Genomic DNA, 18,876 nt, shown 5'->3' with positions numbered 1-18,876 from the left:
ACTGTACGTTTAACAAAAACTATTTAATTCTTCAGTTCCTATCGCAATTTGCCTGCATCCTACATGTTCATTACAGGCATTCTAAGAATGTTCAGACTGCAAAAGTGAGTCAGCTTATTTGCATATACATTCTGAAATGAAAGCGATCCAGAGTGCACATAAAAGAGCGGAATGTCAGTCCGAGTGCTGTTTTTCCTTTCGGTCCCTTCACCTAATTATAGCCAGTTGCATAATAGTGTTCTTGAGACTTTAGAAACATTTCATGTGGCCGCCTCAACTCTCTCTCCCTCACTCACTCAAGCTGGAATGCATTGACGTCAGAGGAGGGAGAGCGCTCGAGCGCTAGAGCACTGCGGAGCGACGCGCGCACCACTACATGCCTCGTCCTGGTCGGACAGCGGGCATCATTTATTGATAAAAACAACAGTGAGCGGACGTTTGAAGACGCTGGGGAGCGAATTTTTTGTGTAGCCTCGAGAAAAATACGCGAGGGAAGCTGAGAATATTTCCAACGGAGGCTCGTTTACATATAGACGCCTGAAACGCTGCGTACCACTTTGTATGGTAAGTTATTATAGAATACAAATGCGTTTGGCTTATTTGTTGACTCGAATACTGAAGTCGTCCTTAGTGATTTATATGTAGGATATAAAATGCAGGGTTTAATTCCATTGAGTTTCATTTGGGATTATTGTGCCAGAGTGTAATAGTTTGATGTTATTGTTTGTGTTATGGTTAATAATGATGATTTTAATTATTTAATGTATGCAGTTATTGTTTGAAATGTGTAATTTTATATAGTTGGTAGATTATTTTTGTTATTAGAGATATTGAATGATAAAGGTGAGTTAGGGAGGTTGGCAGACAAACATTGGGTCAGAGGCATTGCATTGTGCTGGCCTGCATTCTCTCTCTCCTTCACACACACTCAGTATGGAAGTCACCCTATCCTCTGTGTAGTCCTAGCCCTGGAGACATCCAGGGGCATCTGACAGCATGGCACACAGCAGGTAAGAGAAAGAAAACAAGACAAAGAGACAGAGACAGGAATAGAAACCCAGAAAGGGTTGTATTGTTTTTTTAATATCATTAATTTAGTATGTCTGTTTTTGTTGTACAAGTTGATTGCATATAACTGCAAATGCTTTGGTAATACGAATGTACAAAGATTTGCCATGCCAATAAAACACATCAAAATAGAAAATAGTGTAACTGTAGTCATGGAAATTTTAGTGAATTTTAAGGTCATTTGTAAACATCTTTAACTTTTACTCACAAAGGGCATTTCATAACTCATGAAATATTAATTGCATATTTACAGTTCATTACATATTTTTTATAATTTTAATATGTAAAATATGCATGACTTATTTTATGTGCTAAAATACATATAGTTCTATATATTTCTAGCTCATGGAGTATTTAAATTGTATAATTAAAATTGCATTTATTATATTATTATTAAATATTAGCTATAATACATATATTTCTAGTTAATGAAATATCTAAATATAATAATACATTCATGATACACGCATACATTTCTTTCATTAGCATTTTCATTGTTTCAGAAGTATTTCATGAGCTAGAAATATGTAAAATTATAGTATATATATATTTATAGTTCTTGAAATATTGAGATTTGTGTGTGTGCTATATTATATATTTTTATTCAAATTTCATGAGCTAATTGTTCGATAAGTGCGGGAATCCTGTGACAATGAAAACTGATAAATAAGAGAGATGCATTGAGGAGCAAAGTTGTTATTGTTGAACTGCAAGGTTTTGTGGAATTTAAATGGAATACTAGGTGAAATTCTTAGTAATACGATCCAGTCCAAAGGATGCTGGGTAAAGCCATTAGACTGTTATCTATATGGTCTTCCATGCATCACTGTAAATACTTGAGTGTGTGTGTATATATAGCATGCAGCCAAAGTCCTAGACTCAGCAGTGTGTTTGTTTGTGTGCACATGCAAGTGTGTGAGCATATGTGCAAGAATATGGTGTGTGTGCATGCTGGCAAACTACCAAGTTTGTGGGTTTCATAGTGATTCTTTTGTGCCTCAGATTGAAAAGGAGAAGACGTGTGCGTGTGTGTGTCACAGTAGTGTCCTAAGACACATCAGCTCTATCACAAGGCATGCCTGAGGGAATCATGACAAGAGGGGAGCGTGGGTCACCTAGATCAAGTTTCACCTACATTGTAGAGACCAAATTTCTTCCAATTGGCTGTGATTTTTGTCACGCAACGCAGCAGATTTGTGTTTGCAGACAAACTGCATGTCACTGGAAACTTATGTGGGTTAAGTTTAAGGGTTTAGTGGAAAGGGAAAAGTAGACCAGTGGAATACAAAAAATGTTTTGTGTGAATGGCCCTTGAGTATATTTAAAATTAACATTTCTCACGTTGTCCTCAATCTTCAAACCAATTGCAATGCACTCTGGGATTGCTTTCCCAGATTTGATGCTTCCTTTGAATTTGGTAACATGCTGCATTCATGCCATGTTGTAATTAATTACCGTAATTTTCGAGAAGACAACACATGACATTCTACTCGGTGCTTATTCCCAGTTTATTAAGTGTAATTACAAGTTCTAAGAGGACGTGAACACTTTTTACATTTTGGAATCTTTTAATTACAACATGGCGTGAACGCACTTTTAGGAAGCAGATGCCTACCTTTTTAGAACAGTCAGGAGTGTGCCCTTAAAATTCTCCATCAGTAGGTGGCTTACTACGTTTTGGAACACTGGATCTCATTCTCTATTTGTACTCACAGGAGAACTTCTCACAAAATTTCGGCCCAATTCACAAAACCTGCATATGCACATGAATTTATTCTTGACCTTGTTATTCTAAATGAGCGGTAATATAGCTTGTGTTTGTTTGTTTGCTGGTTTTTATTGTATTTCTTATACTTGTATTTTTTAAATAGTTTTTGCCATGAAAATAGCCTTTGATGCTGACATGGCATTAAATAAATATATACTATTACTACTACCAGGCGCACAGATGGCACTAGGGATGGGGGGGGGGGCATGATCCCCCAGATTCACAGTGACCCGATCCGTCCCCCTCACTGTCAAGGCGACATCGTAAACAGAGGATTAATCAGGGTTTCTGCTATGTACATTAGCCTAAAGGCCCAAGTATACTTAATTTTCCATGTTCCGTTCCGTCTCGCGCACAGCCCTGTCCACGCAGCTGTCCACGCCGCGGCTGAGTGCGGACGGACGAGCTCGACATTCATCTCGTGCATGCGCTGTTGTACGCTCACCATCCGCGCAGTCTCAAAAAAATGCCTGTACGCGGACGTGGTGTGTCATTAGGCTACATAATGCAGACGGTGCGTGGACGGCCGAAGTATACTTTGACCTTAGTGGCGGCCCGGCCCGCCGCTCCTTAAACATGCACTAAGCTATTTTTGAAAAACGCTTTTGACCGCAGTGTCTGACCGAGTCCCAAAACACACTTGTAGCCAATCAGCAGCTTTCCAGCAGTGGAGAGAACTCAAAGAGCGGGAAGGGCTCGAATCGGACTCCGAGGTTGCGTTATTTCTTCTTGATAGCTGAGTAACGTTGATTTTGCTTTTTCACACAACTTATCCGTGTTGGCTTTTTCTTGAATATGCTTGTGCCATCTTCGCTTGTTGCCGCTATTATACTCTGCATTGAAACGGTTTTTGAATGCACGATCCTTTTTAGCTTCACTTTCACTTTCGAGATTCTTGATTGCACATGCTGTTATACTATGGAGCGGTACTTACCACACATTTTACAAGATTGGATGCTTGTCAGTGGTGATCTGTAAATCATTCGCCATCTTCCTCAGTCATATCTCCTTACTCTGTTTATGTGGTAAGTGAAATTTAATTTACTGTAATGTAACAGGCAACCGTTAGCAATTGTTATTTGTTTTCCGTGCCTTTCTGAATGCAGATTCACACTTCGGGCAATTTTCATCTTAAGTCTAAGGGTGTTTTTTGGCATACGTGTGCTGTACATTTTTTCTTAATTTACAATACATTTTTTCAATTAGACAAAAATTATTAAACAAACTATTCGTGAATCATGGTTTGTTCATGAAAATGTTCGTACGCAGATTTCAGACCCACTCTCTAAATATGTGCATGTTGGTGCTAGTATATGAATTTTTCTGATAGACCAGACATTTAAATGTTTTACTGCTTGTGCAAGTGTACACGTTATTGCACTTTGAACAGCAGGCACGCAAGCTCCCACTGCGCCATGCTGACCTCATCACCATGAATGTTGCATGATGGGAACATGGGGCGATGAGATCATATCTAAAGGAAACCCCATTATATTCTCCCCAACTCTGCATCTCTTTCACATCTCTTCACTCTGCTCGTCCATCAGCCCTCCCTCCACCAAAAGCAAGAGCGGGATGACTCATCCTTTCACACCTCTCCCCTGGTGCCTCCTGTCAGACCGCGAGCCTCCTGACAGCCCCGCATACGGGCTTGTGTTTTTCGTATCGGCGTACAAATGGGTCTGTTTTCTTGCCTTTGACGCTCATGCAGCGGGTGACAAAAGACCCTAGCGTCTCAGGCAGCGGACATTTTCTCGCAGAAACGCTGAGCCTGCTGGATTCCCATCTCCTCTGTGTGAGTTCCTCGCTCACAGGAAGGCGAGGAAATGCCATGTCTGCGTATGTTAGCATGTATGCATCTTGTGTAACTGTGAGAGTCATCCTAAACTACGGATGCTGGGTGTCTGCCTCAACGCTATCAGAAGGAAGCACCATGTGTGCTCCCTGCTCCCTTTAGGGAAATACTGCCATGCTTTGTAAATGATAGAGCTGAACATGGAAAGGGTGGACAGCCCTATCCTTCCTCAATATGGAGGCCAACCGGTCTTTGTTACATCCATGTACTCTGTTTTTGCTCTTTCGTTAGTCACCTGGCTCCGTTTTTCTTTCGGTCTCAACCACTAAATAAATACATCTCACAAAAGGCAACAAAACATCAAAGTTTTACTCACCAGTGTGTCAGAAGCAGGAAACTCTGAATTAGACACAAAATAAAACATGAATCATTCACCCAAAAATGAAAATACAGTCATTTAAATCACTCTCTTGGAATTACAAACCTCCTTTTCTTTCTTTCCGGCAACACAAAAGGAAATTTTTATGAAGAATGTTCAGGCTGCTCTTTTCCATACATTGAAGGTTCTAATTTTTTGGTGAGCTGTTGCTTTAAAAACACAATGTATCATTTATACATGCAGTTTTTTAAAGAAAAAATTTAATGTGTATGTTGAGTGCAAATATTTTCTTATGTGAGATATTCGAGAATAACATTTTTGTGTGTAATTGTGTACCGATCGACCAAAAACTCCGTCAAAGAGTAGGTTATTAGCAGCATTGATTTTAACAGACAAGAAACGCACTGAGTACACTTAATTTTCGTGTGTGTGCTTGAGTGTGAGCATGCATCATTGTTATTACAGTATTATTTGTGTACTATTATAGTATTTATTAATAATTTTAGATTTAAAAATGCTATGAACTATTTAAATTTTATTTCAGTTTTAATCGATTTAGTGCTTATTAATATTTTTAATTTTACTTATTTTCAGTGGGTTACCAAGTCAAATTTTCACCTTATATTTTTATATACAGTGTGCTTGAAAGTTTGTTAATCCTTTTAGAATTTTCTATATTTCTGCATAAATATGACCCAAAACATCATCAAATTTCAGGACAAACAAAAATCAGGACAAACAAGTCCTGAAAGTAGACGAAGAGAACCAAATCAAACAAGTGAGAGAAAAATATTTTCTTTGTCATTTATTTGAGAAAAAGGATCCAGTGTTACATATCGGTGCTTTGCAAAAGTATGTGAATCTTTGCTTTCAGTATCTGGTGTGACCCCCTTATGCTGCAGTAACTGAAGGTAAAGATTCCTGTAAATGCTGATCAGTCCTGCACAATAACATGTAGGAGGTTTTAGCCCATTCCTTAGTACAGAACCTCCTCCTATGAACCGATTGCGTAGGTCCTTCCACAACATTTAAATTGGATTAAGGTCTGGACTTTGTCTTAGCCATTCCAAAACATTAACTTTGTTCTTCTTTAACCATTCTTTGGTAGACTGACTTGTGGGTTGTTTTCTTGCTGCATGACCCAAGTTCTCTTGAGATTCTTATACAGATGTCCTGATGTTTTCCTTTAGAATTTGCTGGTATAATTCAGAATTCATTGTTCTATCGATGATGGCAGGCTGTCCTGGCCAAGATGCAGCAAAACAGGCCCAAGCCATGATACTACCACCACCATGTTTCACAGATGGGATAAGATTCTTAAGCTGGAATGCAGTGTGTTCTTTTCTCCGAACATAATAGCTTCTCATTTAACCCAGTAAGTTCTATTTTGGTTTGATCCATCTATTAAACCTTTCTCCAATAGTCCTCTGGCTTGTCCACATGATCTTTAGCAAGCAATTATCTTTTTGGAGAACGGTGGCTTTCTTCTTGCAACTCTGCCATGCACACCATGGTTGCTCAGTGTTCTCCCGATGGTGGGCTCATGAACATTGACATTAGCCAATGTGAGAAAGGCCTTTAATTGCTTAGAAGTTACCCTGGGACATTTTGCAACCTTGCAGACTATTACATGTTCTGCTTTAGAGTGATCTTTGTTGGTCGACCACTTCTTGCGAAGGCAACAGTGGTCTTGAATTTCCTCCATTTGAATTTCCTCCACACAATCTGTCTGACTCTTTAGATTTGGTTTTGTAACCTTTTCTAGCCTGATGAGCAACATCAACTCTCTTTCTGAGGTCCTCAGTAATCTACTTTGTTTGTGACATGATTCACTTCCACAAACATGATCAGACTTTGATAGATCCCTGTTCTTTGAATAAAACAGGTCACGTACTGGCATTTGATAGTCATTACGCTGACTGAAATCACCTCTACACAGATGGACTCTAATTTCACCTTTAAATTAACTGCTAATCCAAGAGATTCACATACTTTTGCCACTCACAGATATACAATATTGGATAATTTTCCTGAATAAATAAATGACAATACAATAGAGAAAGAAAATATTTTTGTCTTATTTGTTTGATTGGGTTCTCTTTGTCTACTTTCAGGACTGATGAAAATCTGAAGACGTTTTGGGCCACGTTTACGCAGAAATATAGAAAATTCTAAAGGGTTCACAAACTTTCAAGCAGCACTGTATGAACAATTTTTGTATTAGTTTTGGTTTTAGTTAACAATAATATGGGCATCATAGCATCAGTGCCCTGTTCAACCTCTATTATTGGTCATTAACAATTCAGATCCTTTCATCAAACCACACACACATGCACTCTCACACCCCCTAATAATGATATCATATTACAGGTATTGATCTACACCATTTGTGCTATGCCTCTGTCACCCGACTCCTCTGACGCTAGGTCCCAAAATGCACTACTCTCCTCTCACTACCCTCTTTTTCCACTCTTCTCTTGTGTCCAATCCATCAGAGCATATTTATCTGTAAGTTTTTTTTGTTTTGTTTTGTTTTTCTATTGTTCCCTGAATTATCTCTCTGAGAGGTTATTTTATTTTGTGCTGTTTCGTGTGTTCTTTTAGTGTTTGTTTTTTGTTGTTGTGCTGTATTGTCTTTCTTTTGGGGGGAGGGGGGTTATTTTAGTTTTTTATTTTTGTGCTTTGTTTTGTGAGTTGTTTTTGTTTGTTTTTATTTTTTTATTTTTTGTACTGCAGTGTCTTTCTTTGGGGTGGGGGGGGGGGGGGGGGTATTTGTTTTTGTTTTGTTCTGTTTTGCTTGGATTTTAACTTTTGATGTTTAAAGTCCCTTAAATTCTTAAATTTGCATGTATATCAACTGTTTGAATAAAATGTTTCATCATCACAAATGTTTGGCAATTGCATGATACAATGAAATTACAAAAGATTGATGGGTTTTGTCTTAGCATGCATCATGACATTTCCTCCAGGTTCGGCTGAATTTGTAGTAGACAGCCATATTCGTGCTTGGACATGCAGTTATTGTCCCTCCCTATAAGTCTGATAATAGAGGAGTTCTCTTTTAAGTAACAGGGTGGATTTGTTTGGAGTTCTTAGTAATAGTAAATACTGTTGCTAAGTAACTGTTATACTACAAAGTAAGCGCTGTGTGGCCATAATAATCATTTGATTCTGAGAAAAAAAAAAATTTTCTAAAGATTTTAAGATCAGTGTCTGGCATTCTTAGAGACAAATACCAATAGTACTCATCTTTTCTTGAGAAAACACATAAGGTCATTATATAAACCTGTTAGACCGCTTACTTTGTGCTCACACACTCGCCTTCCTCTCTTCAGTAATGCTGCATATGTGAAAGTCAAGTGCAGTTCACCTCTATATGTAGCTCTGCCTGTTTCAACATAAAGAGCACTACATCCCCTCCACTTAAAGATTCCTAAAAGGGTTTTCCAGCCTGATGCCATACAAAAACCTTTTACTATTCTATTAAGCCATACCACACAAGTGAGAGTGCTGTTTTATGGTTGTTAGCACATTTCTATGCAGTTGCTTGGGTGGTTGTTGGGGTATTCTTAAAGCATCATTACTTAGCTAAATCTTCCCTATATATGAGGTAAAATGTCATTATATCTAATATTTTTAGGGTCTACTGTTTATATTCAGTATGTTGTTTCTTCACTGTCTTTATCTTTTTTGTTTTTCCACAGGTGATGTCTCAGTAGAGCTCCAGTTTCCTTCAGCTCCCTCTGGTAAGAGAGCCCAGTCCTTCAACTGAACCTCCACTGCTTGATCCAAAATGGCTGCCACCAAAAGTGGTTATGAGGGCAAGATAGCTGGCCTATATGACCTAGATCGCACACTGGGCAAAGGCCATTTTGCTGTGGTCAAACTAGCCCGACACGTGTTCACAGGCCAACTAGTAGCAGTCAAAGTCATCGACAAGACAAAACTTGATGACTTAGCAACCGGCCACTTACTTCAAGAAGTCCGCTGCATGAAACTCGTCCAGCACCCCAACGTAGTGCGACTGTATGAGGTCATCGATACGCAGACCAAGCTGTACCTCATTCTAGAGTTGGGCGATGGAGGTGACATGTACGATTACATCTTGCGTCATGAAGGCGGGGTGGCCGAAGACACGGCGAAAGTCCACTTTGCGCAGATTGTTCGAGCGATAGCCTACTGCCATCGTCTGCACGTTGTCCACAGGGATCTGAAGCCGGAGAATGTGGTGTTCTTCAGGCAGCAGGGGACAGTGAAGCTGACAGATTTCGGCTTTAGTAACCACTTTCAGCCCGGGACCATGTTGATGACCAGCTGTGGTTCGCTAGCATACTCCGCCCCAGAAATACTGCTAGGCGAAGAGTATGACGCTCCAGCAGTGGGTAAGTGGCAAAACTATCTTTTTTTGGACATTGCACCTCCTACAGATTCTTCTATCACAGTTTTTCTTCCTCTGTCTGTTTCCAAGTGTGTTGTTTCATCCAGCCACTCAATCAGAATGCATTTAAAATCCCTGATAATCACATTTGAGCCAAATTCCTATTCAGAATCACCCACAAGATCGAAAGATTCATAGTTTCAAAGATTCATAGATTTTAAGATTTCATAGAATGAAAGATTCATAGTTTCAAGGTTTCATAGATTTAAAGGGATAGTTCACCCAAAAATGATGATCAGGGTTTTGAAACAAAATAAAGTGCATCCATCCATCATAAAAAGTACTCCACACGTCATACGCTAGAATGTCACTCTTTCATGAACACTCATACGACAGTTAGTGGAAGCTAGAGATTATGGTCTATAAAGTTTAAAAATATGTATTTTTCTTACACAAATGCATTGTTTTGCTTCAAAAGTCCTTTATTAACCCACTGGAGCACTTTTTATGATGGATGCACTTTTTTGGGGTTTCAAAATCTTGACCATTATTCACTGCCATCGTAAAGCTTGGAAGAGCAATGCAGGACATTTTTTTTATATAATTCTGATTGTATTTGTCAGACAAAAGAAAGTCATATACAACTACATGTAGATGGCTGAGGCTGAGTAAATCATGGGGTAATTTTCATTTTTGGGTGAACTATCCCTTTAAGATTCTCATGATTTTAAAGATTCATAGATTTTAAGATTCAAACATTGAAAGATTTGTGTATTTAAGATTCTAATAATTTTTTTTTAAACATTCATAGATTCAAAAGACATTCTAAAGATTCATAGATTCTAAAAATTCATAATTTCAAAAATTTATAGATTTTAAAATTCCAAAGATTAAAAATTTCTTTTCTATTTATGTTTCCAAGTGTGTCCTTTTATTCCGTCTTCAGTAGAGGGCTAAATTCTGTCCTTTTGGACACTTAATTTACATGCAGCACAGTCAAACTAATCTGCCAAGGGATTAAATCGCAGAGGCGCGCGGGCCTGCACATCAAGCTCTGTGTCTGTGTCACAAGAACACCGGGACGCCTCGCTCTCCTCTCAGAGTTGATCCTCCCCTCTCTTCTCCCCACGTGCCTCTTATGGGTTTAATCGCTGCCGTTTGCCGAGCGGAAATCTTCTACTGAATGAACAGCACATCTGTGCTCTAGCAGGGGTCAAGCTAGGAGATTTGTGTCGGGGTCAGTCCTACACATGACTCAATTGACAGCATTCAGATTCGCTGCAGCAAATTTGCATAAAATTGAGAGTAGTAAAATTGATTCCAAACAACATTGACATTAAGACAATTAAAAACCCATATTATCAGACCACAGTGATATTTAGAATGTTTTTGCTGTCTGCTGCACATTTTTCTGTTGTGTCAGCCAGTGCTTTGGTCTGGGACTTTCTTGTACAGTATGTGCTGAAATGTTGTGTCTTTTGAAAATTGTTTGGAGGATGAATGTGGCTAGCTGTGAACTCACGTTCCTTCTATCCATCATCCATTCCATTGTTCAGACCCAGTCACCTTATTAAGCTCCGGAGACTCAATGTACGGCAAAAGAGAGGGGGAGAAACAAGAAGAAAGCAGATTTAGAGAGAGAGAGAGATTCGGTGAGAGAGAGACTGGGGCAAGCAGAGACAGACTTTAGAGGACACTTGAGCTTAACATTGACTCAGACAGGAGGATGAAGAGTAACAGGACTGACAACAAATTGCTCTGTCTCTCTTTCTCTTTCTTGTTATTGTCTTTGACCAGATCAGAAGAGCTTTCTAGAGCATAGATGTGAACTAAGCACAGACTCTGAACTACAGTATATACCGTTCCATTTCACTGCTCTGAGATTCTAAGATTCAAATGATTCTAAAGACTGTAAGGTTCTGAAGACCCCAGTGATTCCAAACATTCCAAGATTTGAAATATTCCAAACACTATATATTCCAAATATTCCAAGATTCTAAACAATTTGAAGATGACAAAATTCAGTTTCAAAGAATTGAATGGTTATATATTCACAGATTCTGAAGATTCTAATTATTTGAATAATTCTGAAGATTTGTTGTTTCAAAATAGATTCAAAAATTCTAAAGATAATAAAAAATGTACAAGATTCCAAAGATTAAAAGATTCATAGTTTTAAATATTCTAAAAATTCTCAGTGATTCCATTGATTCATCATGCTTCATAGGTTTAACATGGATTCAGAGATTCTAAAGATTCATAGTGTCAATGATTCAGGTTTTAAAATTACAAGGAGTGAAAGGCTTCATACAGTAGATTGATTAATAGATTCATGGATTAAAATATTAAAATCACAGATTCTAAAGATCTGAAGATTCTCATCTAGAGATTCTAAGGATTCATAGTTTGAAAGAATTCACAGATTCACAGGTTTAAAAATTCATAGTTTAACTGATAAATTCACATTTTTATATATTCATAGATTCTAAAGTTTCTAAAGATTTAAAGATTCAAAATTGATTCAAAGAGTCATAGATTCTAGAGATTTATAGATTTAAGATTCTAACGGTCTATTGTTTTATAGATTTAAAATAGAGATTCATAATATTTTCAAAAGTGACTAGTTGTTAGGTTGCCCGAGTGGCTAGGTGACTTAATTGGTCTTAGTGAATCTTAAAATAATTTGGCCAGTTTTGGCTTTCCCTGACCCTGATCTGGTGTGTTTCTTAGAGCGCATTCATATAACTCAAGTTCTTGTTCAAAAATAGTTTGAGTGCAACAGAATAGAACAGATTGTAGTGTGTTTTTCAATTTAAACAATTTTTAGCTTGACACGGTCTTAAAAACGCAATGCTCATGACGAACGATGAAGATGGATACAGAGAAGGAGAGGTGGAGAGCCAGAAAGAGAGACAGACTTTAGAGGATACTTGAGCTTAACATTATGACACAGACCGGAGGATGAAGACTTACACTGACACTGAACCTGTCTGTCTCTCTTGCGGTCTCTCTCTCTCATTCCAGTTCACTAGGGATTTCTAGAGCACAGATGTGTGCTGAGCTGCCATGTGTGCCCTTCCGCTCCTCTGCTCTGACATTATTAATATCATATTTGTATGATATTTTCTGCCAGAGCGTCATGTGACGATGGGACAGTAATTCTCACAGAGGCTGCATGTGCCAGGATTAGATCTGCACAAAGTGGGTCAGTCTCCGCCGAGACTCAACAAAGCGTGCAAAGGAGGCTATAGCCTACTCGCACACAAGCTAGGATGCTAGAAGCCTATGAACCTGAGGGCTTGTCTCACCTCTCTCCAAGCAAAATCTACCCACCAGCTTAGAACTAGAGCAGATAAGGGCTGAGTAGTCATGCATTACAGATGTTTAACTTACTGGGTCAGTCAAAATGAACAGTAAACACACACAAAAGCAATGGAGAAGCTTTCCTATAGCTGTAGTTTAGCAGGTAGCATGTTAGCATGAATACATTGAGTAGTTCTGGTGAAACAAGCTCATCTCACTCTCAATGGTTCCTGACTCTGTATAATTCATGGTTTTTGAAGATGAGAGCATGTCGAACAACCTGCCCATGTTAGCATTTGGCTAATTTAGTTAGCTTCTCAGGTGCATTTACACTAAAATACTGTAGAATTGGATGCATATCTTTGTAGGGCCACACAATTGTTCAGAATAAATCACAGCACTAAGCTATAGCATAATTTCGAAGCTTGGCAGCTCATGATCTGCCGTTTTTAGTCACTCGGTTCACAGTAAATGCTGCTTCATATGAACTTTTTCTGTGCATCTTCTCTGAGTTTAGATCCCTTATAGTGTGCATTTGAGACCACAACATGTGCAAACCATCTTCCTAAACTTGCTGAAGCAAATGAGAAATTCTTATAAACCAGCTGTTGTCAACAAAAGAGCAGTCTCCCTGTGGTTTTCCAGCCAAAATAAAAGCTTGATGGTTTAATGTTTGAAAATGAAGAAATTCATAAGAAAGCCATAAATACTTTTACATTGCAGTGTAAAATAAAAAATGTTTTTATTAAATCATATAATAATTAATATTATTTATTCTTTAAAAAAATTTAAGTGAAATATTAAAATAGTAATATTTATTGTTATAACAGCAATAATAAACAAAAAAAAAGAATATCAAAATAATAAATGATTAATAATATAGGTCTAGGTCTTTGTCATCAGTGCCAGCAGATATACGAAGTGCTTTATCATCCCTTTTGATACTTTTATTTTTCTTAGACTTAATCAAAAATATCCAGTTACATTTTTACATTTCATGTGCTAGTCTGTTTAGCATCTCTTGTGAAAGCTTGGCAATGCCCGTCGGCTGAGCCTGTGGCCTTCTGCCTAGTGGTTTAATCAGCACCTGAAGTTTGCTGGGCACAGGCTGGCATCTGAAACTTAATCTGGAAAGCCTTATTGTCTAGCAGTTCTAGGCCAAGCTGATACCATTAACCTCAGTAGCAGGAGAGAGAGAGAGATGGGAAAGAGTAGAATGCCTCTCTGGGAAGCTGATATCTAATGTTTGAACGAGTGAACAGAGAAGGGTCCCTTTCCACTCTGTGTGTGTGCAAATATTTCTTTATACTTTTTTTTGTGCATGCATGAGCCTGAGCCAATGTGTGTGTGGATGGCTGAATATTCATTAGCTCAGTGAGAGGTTTTATTCATAGTCAGTAATCAGCTGCTCAGCTCTAATCCACTCACAAGAGTTCAGTCACTCAGTGCCATCTCTCTCTCACACACACACACATACACATCTAAGCTGTAATTGCCACTCTATTCAAAACACAACATTTGAATGCATACGGGTTTTGTAGGGACCAAATGTCCTCACGTTTTCATGAGGAAAATGGTTTGATAAAAATATTAAATATGTAAAAAAAAAAAAAAAAATGCAGAAAATATGAGTGACGGTTATGTGTAAGGTTAGAAAATATCTAGCTCTTTGTAAAACAATAGAAATCAATGGAAAGGTGTGCACGCGCGCGCGTGTGTGTGTGTGTGTGTGTGTGTGTGTGTGTGTGTGTGAAGCTCAGTGTCATCAGGATTCAGGTTGTCGACACTGCTGATCAGAGATGTTCTGAGATAGATAAGCTGGGAGAGACTGACTCAGTGACATCTCACAAACAAACAAACACACACACACACTTCAATGATAACACATACCTTCTCCAACATGCAGTCTTACGCGGCATTTAAGTAATTTGTAATGTAACTAGGGTTGCAAAAAGGTGGAAATTCCCAGTAAATTTCACAAACTTTCCAGAAATTTTGGAAACTTTTCATGATTTTTTTGGAATCTTCCTGGTATTTTTAGAAAGTTTCCTGAAATTTACCAGAAATTTTCCACCCCTTTGCAAAAGATTTCTGGATCAAATAAATGCTGTTCTGAATTTTCTATTTAGGAAAGAAACCTGAAAACAATTATGTAAATGTAAATTTTCACAAAAATATTGAGCAGCACAATTGTTTTCCACATTGAAAATTTTAAATTGTAGTAATTTTTCATAATTGTCCTGTTTTTACTGTATTTTTGATCAAATAAATGCAGCCCTGGTGAGCATAAGAAACTTCTTATGAAAAAGACATGAAAAGTCTTAACAAAAAAAAAAAAACCTAAACAGTTTTGAATGGTAGTGCAATTTTCCTTCGATTCTAGATGTCCGAATATTCTAATAAAATTCAGTTGATTTCAGCATAAGGATTTCAAAGATTTTAAAGATTCAATGTTTCAAAATTCATCATTCTATACTTTAAAAATAACCTAGGATTCTATATCAGAGATCATTTTCAAAGATTTTAAACAATTTAAAGATAAGATTCAAAACAGAACATTTCTACTATTTGATATCACAGTACTATAGATATTTATATAGATATAGAGATTCTGCTGTCTATAATTTGAATCCTTAGAATCCTAGAATCTTAGAATCTGAACAGAACCTCAAGTCTCGAGACATTTCACACAGTTGTCACATTATGTAACCTCAACACAGATCGACACACAGCAGTTCCTTGTTAGCCTTCATTGTGTGTAAAGTGTTTTGTGTAAACTGTAGTCACATGGCACTCACACACAAAGAGGTGTGCTGCTCTTAAAACTGTGGACACACAACAGAGTTATCTTGCTGTGACATTTTATTTTAACCAGATGGAACAAGATAAGAAAAAACTTACAATAACTCATTATTTCTGCCACCTCCACACATAACATTATTTGTCAAGGCAGGTTTTCTTGTAAGAAACAATTTCATGTTATATTTGTGATGGATAAATGCTAAAGCTAGTTTAAGAAAATCAGTCGAGTACTCAAATTAAGTTTTAAATATAATATTAATTTAATCAAGGATATTATTATTTTTATGCAGTTTAAACCTGATAGCACTTTGGTGTCACATTTCTATTCAAGTCCAACCAGACATATATTATATAAGCATTTGAGTGTGCTTAAAAAATTTGTGCCTTTCAATAGACATTAAATAACAAGCTGCATGCCAGTATGAGACATGTAGCGCTCGTGTGTGTCTTTCTGTCTGTATCTGTGGAGTAACACACAGTACAGAGAGCAGAAGAGAGGGCTTATTGTTAAAGCAGTTAAAGACACTGCTTGGACAATGCTGTCTCTCTGGACTGTCTCTCACGCTGATCCTTTGCTCCGATTCATACAGTAGATGCTCTTTCACACAGAATTTATCCTCACACACACACACACACACTGAGAACAGCATGTCAGATTTGAAGCTGTTGTTTAAACGGGAAAGTTCAAGAAGTCCACAAAGCCGTTTGCACTATGCTCTTTTGTCGCTTTATATTTTATTTATTTATATTTATAATATAAATATACACTTCATATTTTAAATTATGAAACTGTAATAAATATGGCATCCTCTATGAATCATGTTATAGGCATGGGTGTAATCATGTCTTATGTAATGTAGTGATAGATGTGAACATTTCGACAAATGGAAATTGTCTAGCATTTGTATGGAATGTATAGGTGTGTTTTTAGAGATTTAGCATTACCTAGTGAATAATGGCGTCAATATAATTCATGATTTAAAAAGTGGATGGAGGGACTGAATTATTCAACGCGCTGAAGAAGGCCTTGAGCTGAAACCTTTTTGTTTTGTCCTGCTGGTGATTTACATAAAATAAAGCATTAAAAGAAGATTATTTTTGTGAGTTTACTTTAAAGGCATTTTTGGGTGAATTACTTTTTTCTTTTCTTTTTTTAAGTACTATATTATTGTTGTTGTTATTTAAAAGATACATAATTTAATAATATATAATTTAATGTTAATGTTTAATTAAAATGAAACCATAATAAAAAAAGAAGAAACACATTGTTCCTTAAAATAAAATAAAATAAAAATGCCTGAAATAAACTAAGTGAAAATTATAAAAAATAAAAAATAATATATATATATACAGTGCCCTCCAAAGGTATTGGAACAGTAAAGACAAAATTACTCTGTTGGTTGTGGAGTCAAGACATTTGCAAATATGATTAAAAGATGAATATGAGAAAAAACTACAGAATGGCACATTTTATTATTAGACGTTTCAACATGTTTTACCAAATAAAAAGAACAACACTTTTAGAGTTCATCCCACTCATTGATGTGAGCATAAGTATTGGGACAGTTGAACATAAGGCAGATATAAAAGATTAAAAGCTATTTTTTAGTTGCAGATCCCTTGCACACAATCACAGCAGTGAGTCTGTGACCCATAGACATCACCAGACTCATGGTCTCATCTTGAAATGCTTTTCTCAGCCTTTAATGAAGCCAATTCCAATTATTGTTTGTTTTGGGGAGTTTCTGCCTTTACTCTCCTCTTCAGCTGGTGAAATTCATGTTCAATCGGATTTAAATCTGGAGACTGACTTGAGCAATAGAAGACTTTCCATTTCTTTGCCTTTATAAATTCCTTGACTGAACTGGTAGGGTGTTTTGGGTCATTGTTCTGATGCAATATTAAGCACTTCCCAATGAATCTGGTGGCATGTTCTTGAATATTGGTAGGCAAGATGGTTTTGTACCCTTCCAAATTCATTCTGCTACTGTCATCATACATTAAGTCATCAGTAAAGTTGAGAGGGCCTGATCCAGAGACAGCATGCATGCCCATGCCATGACACCACCTCCACCATGTTTTACAGATGAGGCTGTATGCTTGGGACCATTTGCAGTTCCCTTTTTTCTCCACATTTTTGCTTTCCCATCACTTAAAGGTTCATCTTTGTCTCATCGGTCCATAAACACAGTTCCAAAACTCTTCTGGCTCACCTTTGTGCTTTTCTTGCCTTTCTATTTTTGCTGCTGGTCAGAGGTTTGCATCTTGCTGTGCAGCATCTGTAATTCTGTGTCAAAGTCTCCTGAGGACAGTAGATTGTCAGAGCATCACCCCAGCTTTCTGGAAGTTGTTGGTGATTTTACAGACACGTCTTTTAGGATTCATTTTCACAGCTTTTATGATTTGTCTGTCATCAACTACTGTTGTTTTCTCAGCCGATCAGGTCGTTGTTGGTTGCTGGTGTCGCTGGTGGTTTCCAAACTCTTGATTTCTCCATGCCCTTTGTTTTTGCTAGAGCTCTAATTGACTTTTTCTTTTAGCATCCAAATTGCTTGCTTTTCTCTCAAAGTCAGATCACTCGTCTTCATCCTGGTTTGTGTGTGTCATCATCGAATGCAAGATTCAGAATGCAGAAGTAATGGACATAACTGATACGACACATTCCCTGCTTTTAATATCTGAAGAATTAATGCAACAGGACACAGCTGATCACTTAGAAAGACCTGTGAGGCAACTGTTCCAATACTTATGCTCACATCAGATAGAGGGATGAAACTCTAAAAGTGCTGAACTTCTTAGCTGGTAAAGCATCTATGTGTTGAATCACCCACATAATGTGTCTTTACTGTTCCAATACTTTTGGAGGGCTCTGTTTTATATATATATATATATATATATATATATATATATATATATATATATATATATATATATACAGTGCCCTCCAAAAGTATAATTTTATTTATATATATATATAATATAATTGTTTTTTTTTGTCTTTTTTTTTAGATTGAAAGAGTAAAATAACTCAAACTAAATTAACTAATATCAGGGGATCTAGTGTTTGCATTCATCCTCTGGCCTTTTCTGAATTTCTGTATTCGCCAAAATGGAACTCCAAGAATATCCCAGCCATATTTAACCGCCGGTCAGCTCAGCACACTAGACCAAAACTATACATGAGCACTTTCTCAGTACTCTTTCGTTTTGAAATTGAAGGTTAAATGAAATGTTATGAATATGAAATAAGTGATCTAACCAAGGAAATCTAAACTGACCCTATTATTTTAAAATCATCTGACTTAAAAGAGTAAAGCTTAGACCTCTCACCCATATTTGTATGTTTTTTTTTGTTTGTTTTTTTCACACGCTCTATACATATC

General features: G+C 37.2%; 1 protein-coding gene across 1 annotated transcript in view; it reads left to right on the top strand.

Annotated features, from left to right (window-relative positions):
- Positions 1-325: 325 nt before the first annotated feature.
- snrkb (SNF related kinase b) overlaps positions 326-18,876 on the top strand; it is a 26,099-nt gene continuing 7,548 nt past the window's right edge. The window contains exons 1-2 of the mRNA XM_079414734.1: positions 326-564; positions 8,715-9,392. Of these exons, the coding sequence (XP_079270860.1) occupies positions 8,804-9,392 (589 nt within the window). The 5' untranslated portion in view covers positions 326-564; positions 8,715-8,803. The remainder of the gene's footprint in view (positions 565-8,714; positions 9,393-18,876) is intronic.

This window comes from Barbus barbus (assembly GCF_936440315.1).
Source record: "Barbus barbus genome assembly, chromosome: 50".
NCBI lineage: Eukaryota > Metazoa > Chordata > Actinopteri > Cypriniformes > Cyprinidae > Barbus > Barbus barbus.
Note: the sequence above shows the minus strand (reverse complement) of the source record. Positions and strands in the feature narration are given on the sequence as shown.